Genomic DNA, 17,959 nt, shown 5'->3' with positions numbered 1-17,959 from the left:
GGTGTGTTAATTTTTATTAGTTGCCTGTTTTCTTGATATTTGGTTTTGTTGTGACCTTTTTTCCCCTTTCTGTTGATTATTTCCGTAAGTATTTGTTTTTCCTTTTAGATGGTTAATCTTTTGGTCTAGTGAGCTGTGATTGGGTTGTCTGTAGGGTTTGTGTGCTGTGGGTAGATTTGTTGTTTATGTTGGGAGTAGTCCATGCATGGTAGATTAGGGGGAGGAAGTAGATTATCTTGAGCAGTTTGTTGGTGTTCATGTTGTCTATCGTTTGAGGTGTGTGGTTGTGCCTAGGGGTGTTAGTGGATAATATTTTGTATGAACATCAATCAGTGTCAACATCAAGCAATTGGGAACTTAGGGAAAGGGGGAAGAAGAGTCGGGTAATGTCCGTTACATTCTTTGGTTACATTGTGTCCCAAGTATTTTTATGTTGGGTTGGTGGGGTATGCTCTTCTGAACAGTCTGTCTTTAGTGCTTTCCGAAAATTTAGGTGGTCGAGCGTAGTTTTTACTTTCTTTTGGCAATGCGTTCCATAGCTGTGCGCTAAGGTAGGAAAAGCTGGATGCATAGGTGGATTTGTATTTGAGTCCTTTGCTGCTTGGGTAGTGGAGGTTTAGGTATGATCGTGCAGATTTTGTGGTGTTTCTGGTTGGCAGGTCGATGAGATCTATCATGTATCCCGATGCCTCGCTTTAAATAATTTTATGAACAGTCGTGCAGATTTTGAAAGTGATACGTTCTTTGATTGGTAGCCAATGCAATTTTTCTCGGAGTGGTTTGGTTTGATTCAATTTAATGACTGGTCAAATTGCCAAGTTTTTAAAGCTTTCTTAAATATTTTAAAAGATGTTTCAGAGCGGATGGAAAGTTGAAGAGAATTCCAGTGAAAAGGTGCCTGGAAATAGAAAGTGCGGTGGTGAGTAAATTCTAACTGGGCTTAGAAGATGATGGGAAAGCTGTATCACATCGAGCCCATTTGTGGGGAAGGGTTTGAAGGAAGCTGCTGGAGAACCGGTGGTAGTCCCCATTTACCCCACTTTGTTTTAAAATAGAGATAAGCATGGGACAGGAGGGGGAAATTCCTCAGAGATGGGAGAGGGAAGAATTGAGTTGTATTGAACAGTTCTATGACTATGACCAGCCTGTGCGCTTTGAGCTGTGAGAGAACTTTTATTTACAATTGGGTGACATATTCCCATATCTGTAGGTCAAGCATTACCTGTCTGTTTCGGAGATGAAAGATTTGTTTTCTGAGATTTTTGAGTGGACAGTGTACACAACTAAAGTTAACATTTTATATGCATTCTGTATTATATAACTAAGATGGTATTATACACAAGAAAGACTTCAGAAGATATACTCACATATGGAAGGAAAGTGATGGAGATAATGTGGGGGTTCCTTAGTGTCTGCAGCAGAGACCTGTGGGTTGTAACCGTCTACCTTCAGGTGGCGATAGAGAGCACTGAATTGTACTGTTCCTAGAGAATGACATGGAGACATTTTGTCCCCGCCGGTTCTGGGGAGGGGATGGGGGACCCACATCTCTCAGGCAAGATCCTACAGGACCGAGCCACAGATCTCACCCAATAAACGATAAGGAGTACGACTGGGGGCAGCAGAGCCAAACTCCACTCTCAACCAGATCCAGTCCAGGGACCTGGTAACCTGGGAGAGGCAATTAGGCTCAATCAAGTTGTGCAGCCACAGCCAGCAGAACAAGGAGCTAGGCCAGGGTCCAGGAGCAACAGACAGCTGGTAGAGAAAAATACTGGATCTTTCTAGGGAGCACCACCACCTAATACCGGTGAGTAGTAGGTCACTGGTAAAACTCAGTTTTTTCTCTACTTCAAACCTCAATCTGATAGCAAGTGGCAATAACACTCACTTTTGCAGAACAGTGAACAGTGTAGCTAGACACTAAGGAAATTACATTTTAAAATTTAAAGCACAGGAAACTGATTAAGAGAGCTTCCTCAATTTTATTTCTGCTTCTACTGCTCTTAGGGTTCCATTTACAAAGGCCACCACGGGCTTGCCGAGTGCCAATCCAGAACTACTGCCAGGCTACCGGAAGAGCCTGGCAGTACTGCCTGCCCCCACAGTGCGCCATTTCAGGCGCATCAGAATTTTTTTTATTTTTAGTGCCAGGGGCTTACCTAGCAGTGATCAGGCAGCACTGTGCGCTGCCTGGTTACCACTGGACTCCGCTAGGAAATATTCGCACAGCAAATGTTTCACTCATTGCACTGCCATTTTCTTCCTCAGCAGCCTACATCACTCTCCCTTAATCAGCTAACAAGCATTACGGAAAGTGCAAGTCCCACCACGGAGAAGACCCCCCCCCAAAAGAGACAAATCTGAGGAAGGGCCGGTGGAAACAGCCAGGGAGAGGAGAATGGTGTGAGGAGGGACCTGGGTTGACCATGTACCCCTAAAGCTTGTGCCACTCAGCCACAACACCCCCAGATCTACTGAACCAGCAAACCAGGAGCCTGTGGAACATGTCCAGCCACCTGCTGGACACAGAGAATACTGGATGGCCATAAAGCATTACGTGCTAATAGGCACAGTTAGAAAATGAAACGGGGACGGGGACAGAGCTCACAGGGATGGGGACAAACTTTGTCCCTGTGTCATTTGCTACTTTGAAGCCTGTTGATGAACTGGACTGTTATTTACGTTTAAGTGATGCCTACAAAGATATTTTACATAAGTACATAAGTATCACCATCTGGGACAGACCAAAGGTCCATCAAGCCCAGCATCCTGTTTCCAACACTAGCCAATCCAAGTCACAAATACCTGGCAAGATCCCAAAAAAAGAACAAAATATTTTATACTGCTTATCCCAGAAATAGTGGATGTTTCTAAAGTCCAATTTAATAATGGTCTAAGGACTTTTCCTTTAAGAAGTCGTCCAAACCTTTTTTAAACTCTGCTAAGCTAACCGCCTTTACCACATTCTCTGGCAACGAATTCCAGAGTTTAATTACACGTTGAGTGAAGAAAAAGTTTCTCCGATTCATTTAAAAAATTTAGTCCATTGTAGCTTCATCGCATGCCCCCTAGTCCTAGTATTTTTGGAAAGTGTAAACAGATGCTTCACGTCTACCCGTTCATTATTGTATAGACCTCTATAATATCTCCTCAGTCGCCTTTTCTCCAAGCTGAAGAGCCCTAGCTGCTTTAGCCTTTCCTCATAGGGAAGTCATCCCATCCCCTTTATCATTTTCGTTGCCCTTCTCTGCACCCTAATTCCACTATATCTTTTTAAAGATGCGGCGACCAGAATTGAACACAATATTCGAGGTGCGGTTGCACCATGGAGCAACACAAAAGCATTATAACGTCCTCATTTTTGTTTTCTATTCCTTTCCTAATAATAACTAACATTCTATTTACTTCCTTAGCCACAACAACACACTGAGCAGAAGGTTTCAACATTATCAACGACGACACCTAGGTCCCTTTCTTGGTCAGTGACTCCTAACGTGGAACCTTGCATGACACAGCTATAATTCGGGTTCTTCTTTCCCACATGCATCACTTTGCACTTGCTCACATTAAACGTCATCTGCCATTTAGATGCCCAGTCTCCCAGTCTCGTAATTTTTCACAATCCTCCCGCGATTTAACGACTTTGAATAACTTTGTGTCATTAGCAAATTTAATTACCTCACTAGTTACTCCCATCTCTAGGTCATTTACAAAATATATTAAAAAGCAGAGGTCCCAGCACAGACCCCTGGGGAACCTCACTAACTACCCTTCTCCATTGAGAATTCTGACCATCTAACCCTATTCTATTTTCTTTTAACCAGTTTTTAATCCACAATAGAACACTACCTCCTACCCCATGACTCTCCAATTTCCTGTGGAGTCTTTCATGAGGTACTTTGTCAAATGTCTTCTGAAAATCCAGATACACAATATCAACCGGCTCACCTTTATCCACATATTTACAATAATTACCTGTTACTATCACTTGCATTTTTTGCTGTTTAATTATTATTTTATATCTCAATCTCAATTTGTATAATTGTTCTTATTGCACTGTAGCCTGTACAGTTTATGTAAGCCACTTTGAGCCTGCATTCAGTGGGTAAAATGTGGGATATAAATGTAATAATAAATAAATAAAATAAATGTTTGTTCACCCCTTGAAAGAAATGTAATAGATTGGTGAGGAAAGATTTCCCTTCACTAAACCCATGGTGGCCTTGTCTCATTAGTCCATGCTTTTAAATATGCACTGTAATTTTGTTCTTTATAATAGTCTTTACCATTTTGCCTGGCACCGACGCAAGACTCACCGGTCTACAATTTCCTGGATCTCCTCTGGAACCTTTTTAAAAAATCAGCGTTACATTGCCCACCCTCCAATCTTCTGGTACCACGCTCGATTTTAAGGCTAAATTACATATTACTAACAATAGCTCCGCAAGTTCATTTTTCAGTTCTATCAGTACTCTGCGATGAATACCATCCGGTCCAGGAGATTTGCTACTCTTCAATTTGTAGAACTGCCCCATTACATCCTCTAGGTTTATAGACAATTCACTCAGTTTCTCCAACTCGTCAGCTTCGAATTACATTTCTGGAACCGGTATCTCTCCGAAATCTTCCTCGGTTAAGACCGAAGCAAAGAATTCATTTAATCTCTCCGCTATGGCTTTGTCTTCCCTGATCGCCCCTTTTACCCCTTGGTCATCTAGCGGTCCAAAAATTATTTTGCTGGCTTCCTGCTTTTAATATACCTAAAAAAAATTTTACTATGCGTTTTTGCCTCCATCGCAATCTTTTTTTCGAAGTCCCTCTTAGCATTCCTTATCAGCGCTTTGCATTTGACTTGACATTCCTTATGCCGTTTCTTATTATTTTCAGTCGCTCCCTTCTTCCATTTTCTGAAGGATTTTCTTTTAGCTCTAATAGCTTCCTTCACCTCACTTTTAACCATGCCGGATGTCGTTTGGTCTTCCGTCCTCCTTTTTTAATATGCGGAATATATATGGCCTGGGCTTCCAGGATGGTGTTTTTGAACAGCATCCATGCCTGGTGTAGATTTTTGACCCTCGCAATTGCTCCTCAAGTTTTTTTCACCGTTCTTCTCATTTTATCATAGTCTCCTTTTTTTAAAGTTAAACGCTAACGTATTTGATTTCCTATGTATACTTACTTCAAAGCTAATATCAAATCCGATCATATGATCACTGTTATCAAGCAGTCCCAGCACCATTACCTCCTGCACCAGATCATGCGCTCCACTAAGGACTAGGTCTAGAATTTTTTCTTCTCCCTGTAGGTCTCCTCTATGTACCTCTCTGTCTCCCTCAGCTCCACCAAGTCTGCTACTCTAGCCTCAAGAGAACGGACCTGTTTTCTGAGAGCTAGGAGCTCTTTGCATCAGGCACACACATAGAACTGCTCACCAACTGGGAGATAATCATACATGTCACATTCAATGCAAAAGACTGGATACCACCCCTCTTGCTGCTGGACTGAGTTTTTCAATAATTTAAAACTTGCTAAAGTATTAAGGATATTAGCATAATATAAAAATGTCTTTTAGTTTATATGGTATATCGTGTGATTTATTTATTTTATTGCATTTGTATCCCACATTTTCCCACCTATTTGCAGTCTCAATGTGGCTTACAATATTACAACATGACAGGCATCAATCATCATAAGTAAACAAATTAATTACATAAAGAAATAGATGTAACATAGAAGGATAAAATCTATACAGACATCAGAAAACAGTATATTGTGTGATTTTATCTAGTGTTTCCTACTTAGATAATGAAATGTATTTAAAACTCTGTAAGAGCACTCCTTGCTTGTTATCCTAATTACAATAATTGACTATAAATGAAGAGTTGTCCTAGGGGTGGGTGGGAAGACAAAACTAGATTCTGCAGTGCCTGCTAGAGGATATCTGTTAATGTTGTGGCACAAAATTCAAGTTTTAAAACTAAGGGGAAAAGATTATGGAGATTAGTTGATAACATTTATAAAATTTGATTTTTTTGGAAAAACAAGCATACTGGCCACAACTAGCAAAATCTGCATGGGGGACCCTATACATCCTGCTACCAGCACATCTTCTAAGAAGACAACTTCTATTCTAGGAAGGACTGTGGAAGACATGAGAGCTAGATTGAATCCTGAGATTGTTGATGACTTCTTATTTATCCACAGATTAAAAAAACATAACAGTGCTTCATAGGGCTTGTATTTCTCCTCTAGGCCATATAGAATGGGTTGTATTTTATACCCCTGGACATTTTAACAGTGTGAATTAGGAATCCTTGCTGTAGTAGAAATCACCTATTGTTGGGATGAGAAAGGTAGAGGGGTGGTGGTGGGAAGGAGGGTTATTATAGCTGCTCACTGTTATTATTGTTCTCTATCTGTAATTTATACACAACACTTGCACAGTATATTATTTCTTTTTATACTTTAATAAAAACATTTCAAGATTTCAATATAAAATCATAAGTGTTCAAGGCTTCTGCAGATGAGGGCAGAGCCCACAGGGCCCAACCTTTCCTTGCCTGCTCACCGTGTTTGGGTGTATTCCCCTTCAGCTCTCGGCAGCTTCCAGGCTTTAACAAATAAAATCTATTTGGCTTGCCTGGGAAAAGCTGTTGCAGTAAAAACAAAAAACGTCTAAGAGCACACTGGAGAGAGCAGGAGGGATGATGGAGATATTGGAGCCTCCTGGCTGAGGTCGGCTTGAGCGACAGGGCAGGCCTGCTGACAGGTAAGTACATCTTCCCCTCTTGTGATGGGTTGTTTCCAACTTTAGAAATGGTTTGGGGGGAGGTGGCCACAAGAACTTCTTCCTTTTCCTGCTCTGAACCATCAGTACCCTTGGTCCATTGACTTAAGCAGAAACGGCGGCTATTTTCCCTCAGTTTTTGTTTCCCTCCTGCTGCTGGGAAACAGCAGCAGCATTCATCTTGGCCTCTTTCAGGGCTTGGAGGTGGGTGGGAGGCCTTTCTTTCCTACCACCTGGGGTCTACTTGCAAGGGGGGGTGGGGAACCTTGAGATTTTTTTTGACTCCAGTGCCTGACCCAAATAGTCAAACAAGCCCTGCAAGAGGATGCTGCCCTATTGCCCAGTGGTGGGGCACCTAGAGGCCCAGATGTCCCCGGCCTTCTGCTAATTTGGCAGATGCATATTGGATCTTTCCAGGGAACACCACTAGCTAATACTGGTGAGGTCACTGGTAAAACTCAGCTTTTTTTTTCCTCTACCTCCATCTGCTGATAGATGGAAATAACACCCACTTCCATAGAATCCCACAGATCAATCCAGAGACTTGTGGGTTATGTCCCTCTGCCAGCAAGTGGAGATAGTAAACTTCTGAAGTTCTCTATGTGGTCATGTGCAGCTACTTTTACCTCGGTACTCTCTTTATCTAGCAGGTGGATGGTCATAACTGTGCAGCTCTGGATTGCTTAGCTCCTGACCTGGCCCCCCAGGTCCTGCTTGTAGAGCTTTTGGGGTTGAGACGGCCAAAGTTTGGGGTCTATGTGTACACCTGGTGGCGCCAGATCTCTCCCCTTCTCTCCCCCCATCGGTCCCCTCCTAGTCTACCTTGGGATACCATGACTGAGATTTGTTCCGGCTCCCTTTCCTGCCTCTTATTTAAAAAAAAAAAAAAAAAAAAAAGCATCTCGCAGCCTGCTCACATTAACGCAGTGGGCTCGTGCCAGTTTATAGTTCTGGCTGTGGTGTGAGGGGATCAAACTTGCCTCTGGTAGCAGATTCCCAGAAGGGGGGGTGAGTATTTTTGTGATTGCGGCGCCGACAGGGTCTCGTCAGTGCGGCGCCTGGTGTGGGAATTGGGGAGCAGCATTGGATATTTGTTCCTACTGTTGTCGCGCAGGCCTGTCGACCGCTGGGTGGCCTAAAACCAGGGAGTGTAGTGTTCTCCCAGCCCATTCTGGCAGATGCCATGGAGTTTTCTTTGGCGTATGCGCCTAGAGGCACCATCTTTTCCACCACACCACGTGGTGAGGCTGAGGCACCGGCGCTCCATGAAGTCCAGTTTGACTGCGATGGCTGTTTTATGTACTGGCTATTCTAATGCTGTGGCTTGGGAAACGGGGTTAAGATTTTCCCTTCCCCCCTTTTTGCTCCAGATTTGGTACCTTTGCGGAGTATAGCCTTTCTGATGAAGAGACCTGAGGGACTCACAGGCCCTTTCCTGTTAGATGATTCCAGTGGGAGTTCTTGGGTCTCCTGCAGCTTCCCAAACGGCTGAAGCGCTGGGGTTAGAGGTCCAGAGGGACCTTGAGACTGGTCTGTGGCTTCTTCAAGCTTAGTGGCTGCAGTTTGGCAGGTAATGATTATACTATGAGTGTATTAATGAGGACAATGACTGTGCACCCTCTTGCAGTTGAGCAGTAAGAATATTTTTGTCTTGATTTACCTTTACTTGGTACCCTCATTGAGGTGGTTTATGGTTTGTGTGCACCCTCTTGCAGTTGGGCACTAAGAATATTTCTGTCTTGATTTCTTTGCTTGGCACCCTCCTTGAGGTGGTTTATGGAGTGTGTGCAGCATAAAATGAAGGGAGAAGGGGACCAGGATTAGGGAAGGTCCTACTCCTAGGTTATTTTCATTCTTACCCTTTCTCAAAGCATGGCAGTACAGATGGTGTTTAGAGTCAGGCTTAGTTTGTTGACTCCATGTTTCTGAAAGAAATGTTACATTTTGTGTTAATTTCTGAGTCTAGTGGACTCCTCCCAGATTTTTCTTGGTCTCCATGGTAATCCTGTACCCTCTGTGGTGACATGGTGGCATTTTCTCTATGTGCAGTGTTTACATCAAAATAGTTTTAATCTTGAAGGTGGCTGGCTTTCAACCTGAAGGTCACAGGTTCAAGGCTGGTTTACCGATCACATTAGAAACTGTGGACTCAGCTCTTCCAGTGGGGCATATTTTATTTTATTCTTTACTGCTTGCGTTGTGAAGCAATTCATTGCATGACTGGAACAGTTATCACTACACTATTGTACTAAAGGTTAGCTCTCCTCTCTCATTTTGCACTTATATTAGCCAAACTATTGCATACTGCTCTAGCCACCATGGTATCCACAGTGTCATCGATGGCTTTAATTGCTTCTATTGCATTTTTGACCTTTTCATTGTATGGGACAGTGAGCATTTATTATGGAGCTACTTCAGTGTAGAGGTAGCTTCATTGTTTAAGCAACCAGCTAAGAGTGGGCACAGAGAGGTTGCTGGGTCAAGACCTGCTGCAGCTTGTTATCTGTAGTACACAATGGTGCAAACAGCCATATTTTGCTACACCATCTAGCTTTGGTTCTCAACCATATTTTGCTACACCATCTAGCTTTGGTTCTCAGCCACACTTGTTAGCTCCAGTGCGCAGCAAGTTCTAGTGCACAACCACACCAGCCAATTCTTGGCCCTCTCTGCGAGATGTTAGCTCTGGCTTAGGTATTGGACAGCTGATGTGGCTTCCAAGTCTCATTTAGCAAGCTACCTTTTTTTGAAGGAATTTTGTGCTTGGAGAAGATCTAGGGAAGTTGGGTAAAGACCTAAGGTACTCCCAAGTATGAGATTTCCAGAGGGCAAGTCTAAAGATTCTTTTAAATCCTCTCAGTTTAGTCATAGGTTTTGTGAAGCCATATGCTCCAGTCCAGGAAAACCACTTTCAGAGTTTCCACTTCCACTACAACAAGCCACCTTGCATGCTGGCAGAACGATCTCTGTTTCGACTCCAGGTCTGCCTATGACTGCTCCATCTCCCAATGATGGGGTGTTTGTTCACTGCTCAGGTTACATAATAGCAGCACTCCTTACGGGTTTCATGAGGAGTAGACCAAGATTACCTCAGACCAATGTGTCTTGGATTTTCTAACGCAGGGTTACAAACTGGAGTTCTCCAATTGCACTGTAGATTTTTCTTGGATTCTCCATGCAAGCTCAAGCCCAAATATCGGGCAGTTCATGCCACCTTGCAAACATTTTTTCATTTAGGCACGGTCGAATCGGTCCCCAGTTGCAATTGGGAGAATGAGAAGTTGTTCCCTTTGCTTTGTAGCTCCAACCAAGGAGCTTCCTTCCAGCTGAGTTGGATGTCATAAGAGTGTAGAGTGTTTAAGGTTCAACTTTTCACAATGGAAACTTTGCAGTGTGTAATAGTTTGTATAGTGAGAGTTTCTAACCTCCCTGGATCTCAAGGGACCGTACTTTCATATTTCCAGTGCACCTTCCCATATAAGAACATTTTCAATTTATGACCATGTCCTTCAGCCTTTCCACTTCACCAAAGACATCAAGGTCATGGTGGTAGTGGCAGCTTTCTTTCGGGAGGATGGATTGCAGGTTCATCCATATCTCATGATGGGCTGATTTGCGACTCTATCAAGAGATTCTGCAAATTTCATCCAAGATAACTGCTACTCTTCAGTCCTTAGGATTGTTAATCAATTTCACCAATCGTTTTTTTTCCAACACATATCTGGGAGTGATTGATATTCCACATAGGGTTGGGAAGCCCTTTCTTCCTTTTGCTGCTCAACAGATGCCAACCCAAGTCAGGTTCTACTTTCCCTACCAGGTCCAGAGGTCTGGGAATAGGTTCAAGTTCTAGGTGCAGAGGTCTCTTCTTGGACATTCTTCCATGGGCCAGATTCTGCATCAGACCACTTTAGGTGTTCCTTCTTAGCTTTGGTCCCCATCTTTCTTATTCCCTTCAAGCCAACTTAGCCTCAGCAGGTGAATTCAACACAGCCTTCCCTCGGACAATTCAGAAGTTCTCTCTCTCTCTCTCTGGAGGTAGCTGTGTGTAGGCTTTTAGGGTGTGCCTTACCTGTCTACAACAGGTTTCAGATACCTTCCAGACAGACAGTTGACCACCTCCTCAGTTGCCTGATGTGGAGTCGAGGCTGGCAGATTTCTTGTATGATTTGTTTCGGGTGTTGATTAAGCAGATGTCTTTGGTGGTCACAGCCTGTCGTTTGTGGTTGCACCACTTGGCTGCAGATGCAGCTCTCTTAAGGGCAAGCTGTTTAAGGACTCTGCGAAGTTGGTGAAAGATGTTTTAGCCAGGTTGGGCTTGCCCTCGTTTTAAAGAGACCAGGTACTATCATCGAGGGGGCAGCCTAGTTTTTTTTCAGCGATCCAGGTTCAGTCCTAGTAGGGTTTTAGAACTCCCAATTTCGTCCTTTCAAGATTTTCTGGAGTTCTAAAGGGGTGACAGGGCGCACAGTCCTGTCTTTTTTTTTTTTTTTTTCCCTTCATAGGGTGGTTTCTGCCTTTCATCCCAATCATCTTTTGTCTCTTCCCGCTTCTTTGTTTTCCATGTACTCCTATACTATTTGGAAGTGATCAACGAGTTCCTTTTGGTCAAATCTTTGCTTCATGCTTTGCGTGGGACCTCAAGAAGATAATGCAGCTTCCAAAGCCATGCTGGCTCGCCATTTTTAGATTGACAGATGCTGGTATAGCGGGGCAATGTCTGGGGTGACCCACTGAACAGAAATGACTTTCCGCATAGTCTCATGTACTGGAAAAGACTGAAGCGGTCTTCTAGTGCTCGCCATTTTAAGATTAGCAGATGCGGCAGAGGCAGGATCAGAAAGAGATATAGTCAGAATATGGAAAGCCTTAGGTATACAGGAAGGTGACTTCTCTTACAAATCATCCACACTGCAGTGGGATCATCGGATTCATGACCTGCTGAGCAGAAATGACTCCTGGCATAGCCTCATGCTGTCCTCTTGCTGGTCGCAAGGAAGGGGATCTGGGTTCGAGAGCTGCGGTGGCTGTTGGCTGAGGAAGGCAATTTCTTCAGCTAGCCTCTCTATGGGACAGTCTCCACCATTGCAGATGGCAGCGCTTTCTTCCAGAGAGCAGGTGACTTCTAAGAGTCCCGTCTAGCTTCCGTGCATGTCTTTTGCAGATCTCCCACTTGGAGGCATATTTTCAAAGCACTTAGCCTTCCAAAGTTCCATAGAAACCTATGGAACTTTGGAAGGCTAAGTGCTTTGAAAATATGCCTCTTGGTCTCTTGTCCTTCCTTTGCTAGACATTGAAGGCTTGATGTGGCAGCTCGTGTAGCAGTGGCCTGTAGAGCATTGCTCTGGTTTGCTGAGGTTGTAGTGCCCCGTCCCACTTGACTGCTTTGGTACATCCCATGTCTCAGGATTGATCTGTGGGATGCTGTGAAAGGTAAAATTAGTTCTCCTTCTTCCACTTCTTTGGTATCGATACTGAGGTTAAAGTGGCTGCACATGACCACATATAGTAAACCTCTGAAGTTCTCTCTATCTCCACCTGCTGGCAGAGGGACATAACCCACAATTCCATAGCATCCCACAGATCAATCCATAGACAAGTGGGTTATGTCCCCCTACCAGCAGGTGGAGATAGAGAACTTCAGAGATTTCCTATATGTGGACATGTGCAGCCATGCTTACCTCAGTATTCTCTCTATCTCAGCAGGTGGATGGACATATCCTGTGCAACTCTCTGAATTGGCTTTCTCCTAGCCTGTTCCCATAGGATTAGTTGAACTTGGGGGTCTTGGTGGTATTTGGCCAGCGTGGGGTACACCTGGTGGTGCCAGGTCCCTTTCCTACCCCTTTCTCTGTCTGCTGTCCCTGATGGCATTCCACCGCTTGAGCCTATACTCCTGCCTCTTACTTTTTTTTTTTTTTTAATTAAAAGCGCTGCAGGATCTGGGACTATGCTTGCCTATTTGAGGATCTTTCTCCTTTGCTTTTCAAGTGTGCGGTGGTTCTGCGTGACTTCTACAGGTTACTATGGGCGGATGGCTGCTATTTACCTTCTCTGGTGCCAGATATAGGCAGTAAGGTTGGGTCCCACTGTGCATGCTTTTTGGTTTGGTTGCTCTCCAGGCCCATTGATCTAGGATGTGGGGCAGCAAGGGCGGGACAGTCATGTTATTTAGGCGGACTTAGGATCTGTTGTGGCTGCCATTTTGGGTTCTCGGCTTTGGCTGTGTTTAAATGTAAACGATACAACAGTGAGCTCTGTGCCCTTCTTTAGCCCTGCCAATCAGTTCCTTGTCGTTGCTGTGAGTGCATCTTGGCCTCTCCCCCCCCCCCCCCCCCCCGATGGCAGGGAGGTGGGAGCTTTGTGTGGTGTGTTTCTGCGGCCCAGTCTCCCATGTTTTTTCCATTCACACCGCCGTTGCTGCTAGCACCCCTGTCAGCTCAAGCCTTTTCAATTCCTCCGGGACACCATGTAATTTGGTGGGGGTCTCCAGGACGCAGTTTTGTGTTCGGGGCTCCCTCTGCTGTAAGGTCACTGTGGTAGTGGCTGCATTATTCTTTTACTGTTCAAGGCCACGCTCCTTGCTGTTTTAGTGTTTTTTCTGTTCCCGACGGGGACCTTGGGGCCGTGTCCCTCATTCATTTTCTTTTCGTTGGGGATGCGCAGCGCTGCCATTTGGTTACCAATAATTTTGTAGTAGCTCTGGGTCCCAGGTCACAGCCCTTTGGATTCTTTCCCTGGCAGTTTTTGATGGCAGGCTGCTTCGGGCCTTGTTGATGATGTCCATGTCTCTGCACATGGGGTTTTTCCCTTCAGTTTAGGCTGATTCCTAGTTCAGGGGTGATGCAGCAGTGTGTTCCCTTTCTTGCTGTTTTTATTTTGGCCTGTGCTCCTTGCTGTACGTGTGCCTTTTCTGGCTCCGTGTAGTCAGTAGCCTAATTTCTTACTATACAAGATACTGGCTATGGGCAGCGTTGTCATCTGTTTTCTTTGATGACTTTATTGTGCTAATTTACACTTTCTACCCTGTCTCATGCAGGGTGTCTTTGCAGCTCACTTTCTCCTAATTTTGGGTAATGGGATACCTGGGTGCTATCAGCGCCTTCTGGTCAATGAGGGCCTGCTTGTTGCAGGCTTTTGATCTGCCAGTACAACTTACATGGGGTGGATATATCCCTGTAACAGCTTGGTCCTCCTTTTTGATAGGCTGTCCTTTGGTAGCTTCTTGGTAGGCTGCAGGCAATATTCTTTTTCTCAGCTCCCTGGGAGGGGGCTAGGGACCAGCTTTGTTTCCTTGGGCCCTGTGTTGTAACAGCATTTCTTCTTGGGCCATGGAGTCAGGTCCTGATCTCTGGGCTAAGGCATCTTTGTCAGCTTATTATGGTCACTTTGCACACTACGAGGTGACGGTATGCTATTGGGGGCCCTGGCAGCCATATCTGTTCCTATGTTATCCTTCTACGCTACGAGGTGGCAGCATAGTGCTTGGTGGCCTGGCAGCAGTATCTGTTCCTAGGGTCCCACAGAGTGCCATGGCTGGGATCCCGTGTTCTTGGGCGTTTTCGGGTGTTGGGTCTGGCGCCGTTGAGCTCTGATCTGGCTTTTTCCTTTGGGATCAGGTCTGGCTTTCTCGTGACAGATGGGCTTTGCTCAGTGGTCGAACACCGGGCTTTTTCGATCCCTGGGTGTCAAGCCTTGCTCCACTACACATTGAACATGGCTTTGACTCTAGGTGCTGCATCTTGCTCCATCTGTGGACGTCGAGCCTTGCTATATCTCTTGCAGTCCAGCCTTGCAACCTTTCTGGACAGCGAACCTTGTTCAGTTCCTAGCGGTTGGGGAGCCTGGCTTGGTTTCGGTCCATTGAGCATTAGTCCAGCTCTGATGTTGGTTGGTTCTGTCTCTCATTGCTGAGACTTCTGCCTCTGGAGGGCAGTCTAACTCTGGGCCTCGCTCCAGCACTGGAGGTCGTGCTTTCTCCTGGTCGAGCCTCCTTTTTTCTTGGGTATTCAACTTTTCTCCATCTGTGGATATCGAGCCTTGTTCTGGTTTTGTGGCTTTGCCTCTAGTTTTCAAGACTTGCTCGGTTTCTGCCTGCTGGCCCTTTCCTGGTCTCTGCTTGCCGGGAATTCTCCGTTTAGGGCTGTGAGGCCAGGCTGTTCAAGTGGTCTATCTGCCTCCGTCTTTGTCTACTGCTGTTTGCTGGCCTTGTTTTTTAGGGTCTTGCCCAGTCTTGGGGGGGGGGGGGGGTTGACTCTGTTGCTGTCTGTAGCTCTGTGCTGGTCCCATGCTTTAGGGTACACCCGCGCTCAACTCCCGGGGGACGACCAGTGTCCTGTCTCTAGCTTCAAACTTTCTCCATTTCTGGGGTTAGAACCGGGCTCAGTCCCAGGTAGTGCCTGGTCCAGCTCGACAGGATGGGCCTTGTTCGGTTCTTGGGGGGTCAGGTTGGTCTCCGTCTCTGCTTTCCTCCCCCGCTTTGGCAAGCAGGACTTTGTTCCGTCTCTGTCCGTTGAACTGGGCTTTGTCTCTGTCGCTAGAACCTAGCTCATGCTCTAGCAGTGGAGCAGAGCTTCTTGGCTCCTTTTCGTTCCGGGTCTGGCAGTCGTGACTGGTTCTGCTGTCGAGCCTGGCTCGGTATCGAGCAAGTGAGCCTAGTTTTCTTACTAGGGGGTCACACTGGGACACATATCTAGCTGCTGTTCTGGCCTTGGAGGTCGGCTGGTGTTCGACCTCTGTTTTTTGGTGGCTGTCAGGTCTTGCTCCATTCGTGGCGGATGGGCTCCTCCTTCGCTGTGGCTGTAGGACCTTGAGGGGTGGTCTCTGACCTGTTCTGCAGATATGGCCCCTATCCCTGGCCTTGTAGCGGGCTAGTGCAGCATTCTTCTCTTTTATTTATTTATTGCACTTGTATCCCACATTTTCCCACCTATTTGCAGGCTCAATGTGGCTTACAAAGACCTGTTATGGCATCACCATTTCAGGGTACAAAAAATACAATTGGTATTACAGAGATATTAAGGATAACAAGAATAACAAGTCGATCTAATCAAGCAATTATAGAAAGAAGACGGTTATAATTGCCCTGTCTCTAGCTTTTCATGCTCCTGAGGCTTTGTTCTGTTTTTAGTGGTCAACCTTTCTCCTTGTTCGTACTTTTCTAGCGGCAGAGTATTCTTCCTTCAATTTGCTGAGCCTTCCTCTGTGCTCATGTCTCTGCTGGTGCTGCTGTTCCTGATCCTGGTGGGAATTTCATGCACCATCTAGGGATGGCAAGTTCTCTCAGGAACTCTTCTGTCGTAGTGGGAGTATGACTTCGGCCTTGCATTTCAGAGCTTGATCTGTCTCTGTGGTCCCACCCCACTTTGGGACTGCTTTGGTATATCCCACTTGTCTCTGGATTGATCTGTGGAACGCTATAGAAGGTAAAATTAGTACTTACCTGATAATTTTCTTTCTGTTAGTCCCAACAGATCAATCCAGAGGCAGGCCTTTGGTCTGGGTTGAGTGTTTTCTTTTAGTTGTTTCAATTTCATCAGATGCCTTCACTTGAATTTTGGCTACAAACAAAACAAGAGGGAAAGGAAAGCAGCGACATGGTGCAGTTTGCTGCTTCGCTTAATTTCTTCCTGCAGGAGAGGTGGAGGGAAGCCAGCATGGGCTGTGTAGAGGCAGGAGAGGGCTCAAATTTGGCACCATTCTTCGTCTTCTACTGCTTTGGTATCAATCATACTGAGGTTTGCATGGCTGCACGTGTCCACATATAGGAAACCTCTGAAGTTCTCTATCTCCACCTGCTGGTAGGTGGACATAACCCACTAGTCTCTGGATTGATCTGTTGGGACTAATGGAAAGAAAATTAACAGGTAAGGACTAATTTTACCTTGTGCAGAACAGTGTAGCTGATTAAAGGAAAGAATTATAAACTAATCTTTTTTTTTTTTTTGACTAGCTAAGGTCAGTATGTTAAATGATCAGATTATCACCATGTTATGTACATGTTAACTGCTGTAGTATGCTAACTAAGGTGCTTGGTCTAATTTTCTTTTCTGCAATTCCCTTTAGTCCAGTTACAACCCAGGGATCACAACAAACACAGCAGGCACAGAAGCATTATGGCATTACCTCACCTATCAGTTTAGCTGCTCCTAAAGATTCTGACTGTGTACTTGCACAGAAATTGATTGAAACCTTAAAGCCTTTTGGGGTGTTTGAAGAAGAGGAGGAACTGCAACGCAGGTGAGTAGCAGCATTTTGGGTTCAGTGAAATGGTGGTATTTTAAATGCCAGACTCTAAAAATCTTTTAAATTCTTGTTTCTTCTGTATAGCTGCTATTCTGAAAAAGTCTGACCTGCCTTTCTAATTAGCTTACCGTTTTTCTGGTGAGAATCTTGATATTTAGGAAACGTGCACAACACTTAGTTATGAATTGAGGCCCATTGCAAGATGAATAATAGAAAAAGGTATATGCTTACATCCAAATGTAAAAATTGTCTATACACGCAACTCATGTAAGTATATATGTATATATTTTTGTGTGGTGCACATTTAATTAGGTTGTTAAAACAGCATCCTGTTTAAAAAAATTTTTAAGTTCATTGAGGTGGTCCCTGTTACCTTTGAAAACCTGTTTAGTCTCTGTTCCTCTGTTAGAAGTGGGTAAAAAGACTTTATATGAGACTGATGATGTAACTGTCATACATTTTAAGCGATGCTTCTCAACCCCTTCCTGGAGGCACACTTAGCCAGTTGGGTTTTCAGGAATACTACAGTGCATATGCATGAGAGAGAGAGAGAATTGTATATGATGGCTTTCCAATATATGTAAATTTATCTTAGGCATTTTTACTGTGGTATTCCTTAGTGTGACGTGAGCTCAATCCAGGACAAGTGGGTTGTTCCTGTCTACCAGCAGGTGGAGATAGAGGACATTTGTAACTATGAGGTCATACACTTGGCTTTTCTTTAGAGATTCTGTTGGATAAGTTAGTATCTTTTTAGATTTTTCTTTAACTTATTCTCTTCTATGTGGGCTAGCATAGTATTCAGACAAATAGAAAAAAAATTCTTATGTATTGTGTGATATTTGTATATATTTTCTTCAGAGTATGTTACTTTGAATTTGTATATTTGAAAACGCAAATTAAAAAACAAAAAAACAAACCTAA

At 44.5% G+C, this 17,959-nt stretch overlaps 1 protein-coding gene across 4 annotated transcripts in view; it reads left to right on the top strand.

Annotated features, from left to right (window-relative positions):
• PAPOLA (poly(A) polymerase alpha) overlaps positions 1-17,959 on the top strand; it is a 277,966-nt gene that overhangs the window by 16,294 nt on the left and 243,713 nt on the right. For all 4 annotated transcript variants that reach the window (XM_030215241.1, XM_030215240.1, XM_030215239.1 and 1 more), the window contains exon 2: positions 16,856-17,029. In XM_030215241.1, coding sequence (XP_030071101.1) covers positions 16,856-17,029 — 174 coding nt within the window. The remainder of the gene's footprint in view (positions 1-16,855; positions 17,030-17,959) is intronic.

The sequence above is a fragment of the Microcaecilia unicolor genome, chromosome 9, assembly GCF_901765095.1.
Source record: "Microcaecilia unicolor chromosome 9, aMicUni1.1, whole genome shotgun sequence".
NCBI classification, from domain to species: Eukaryota; Metazoa; Chordata; class Amphibia; order Gymnophiona; family Siphonopidae; genus Microcaecilia; species Microcaecilia unicolor.
The sequence above is the reverse complement of the archived record's forward strand: the minus strand, read 5'-3'. Positions and strand labels throughout refer to the sequence as shown.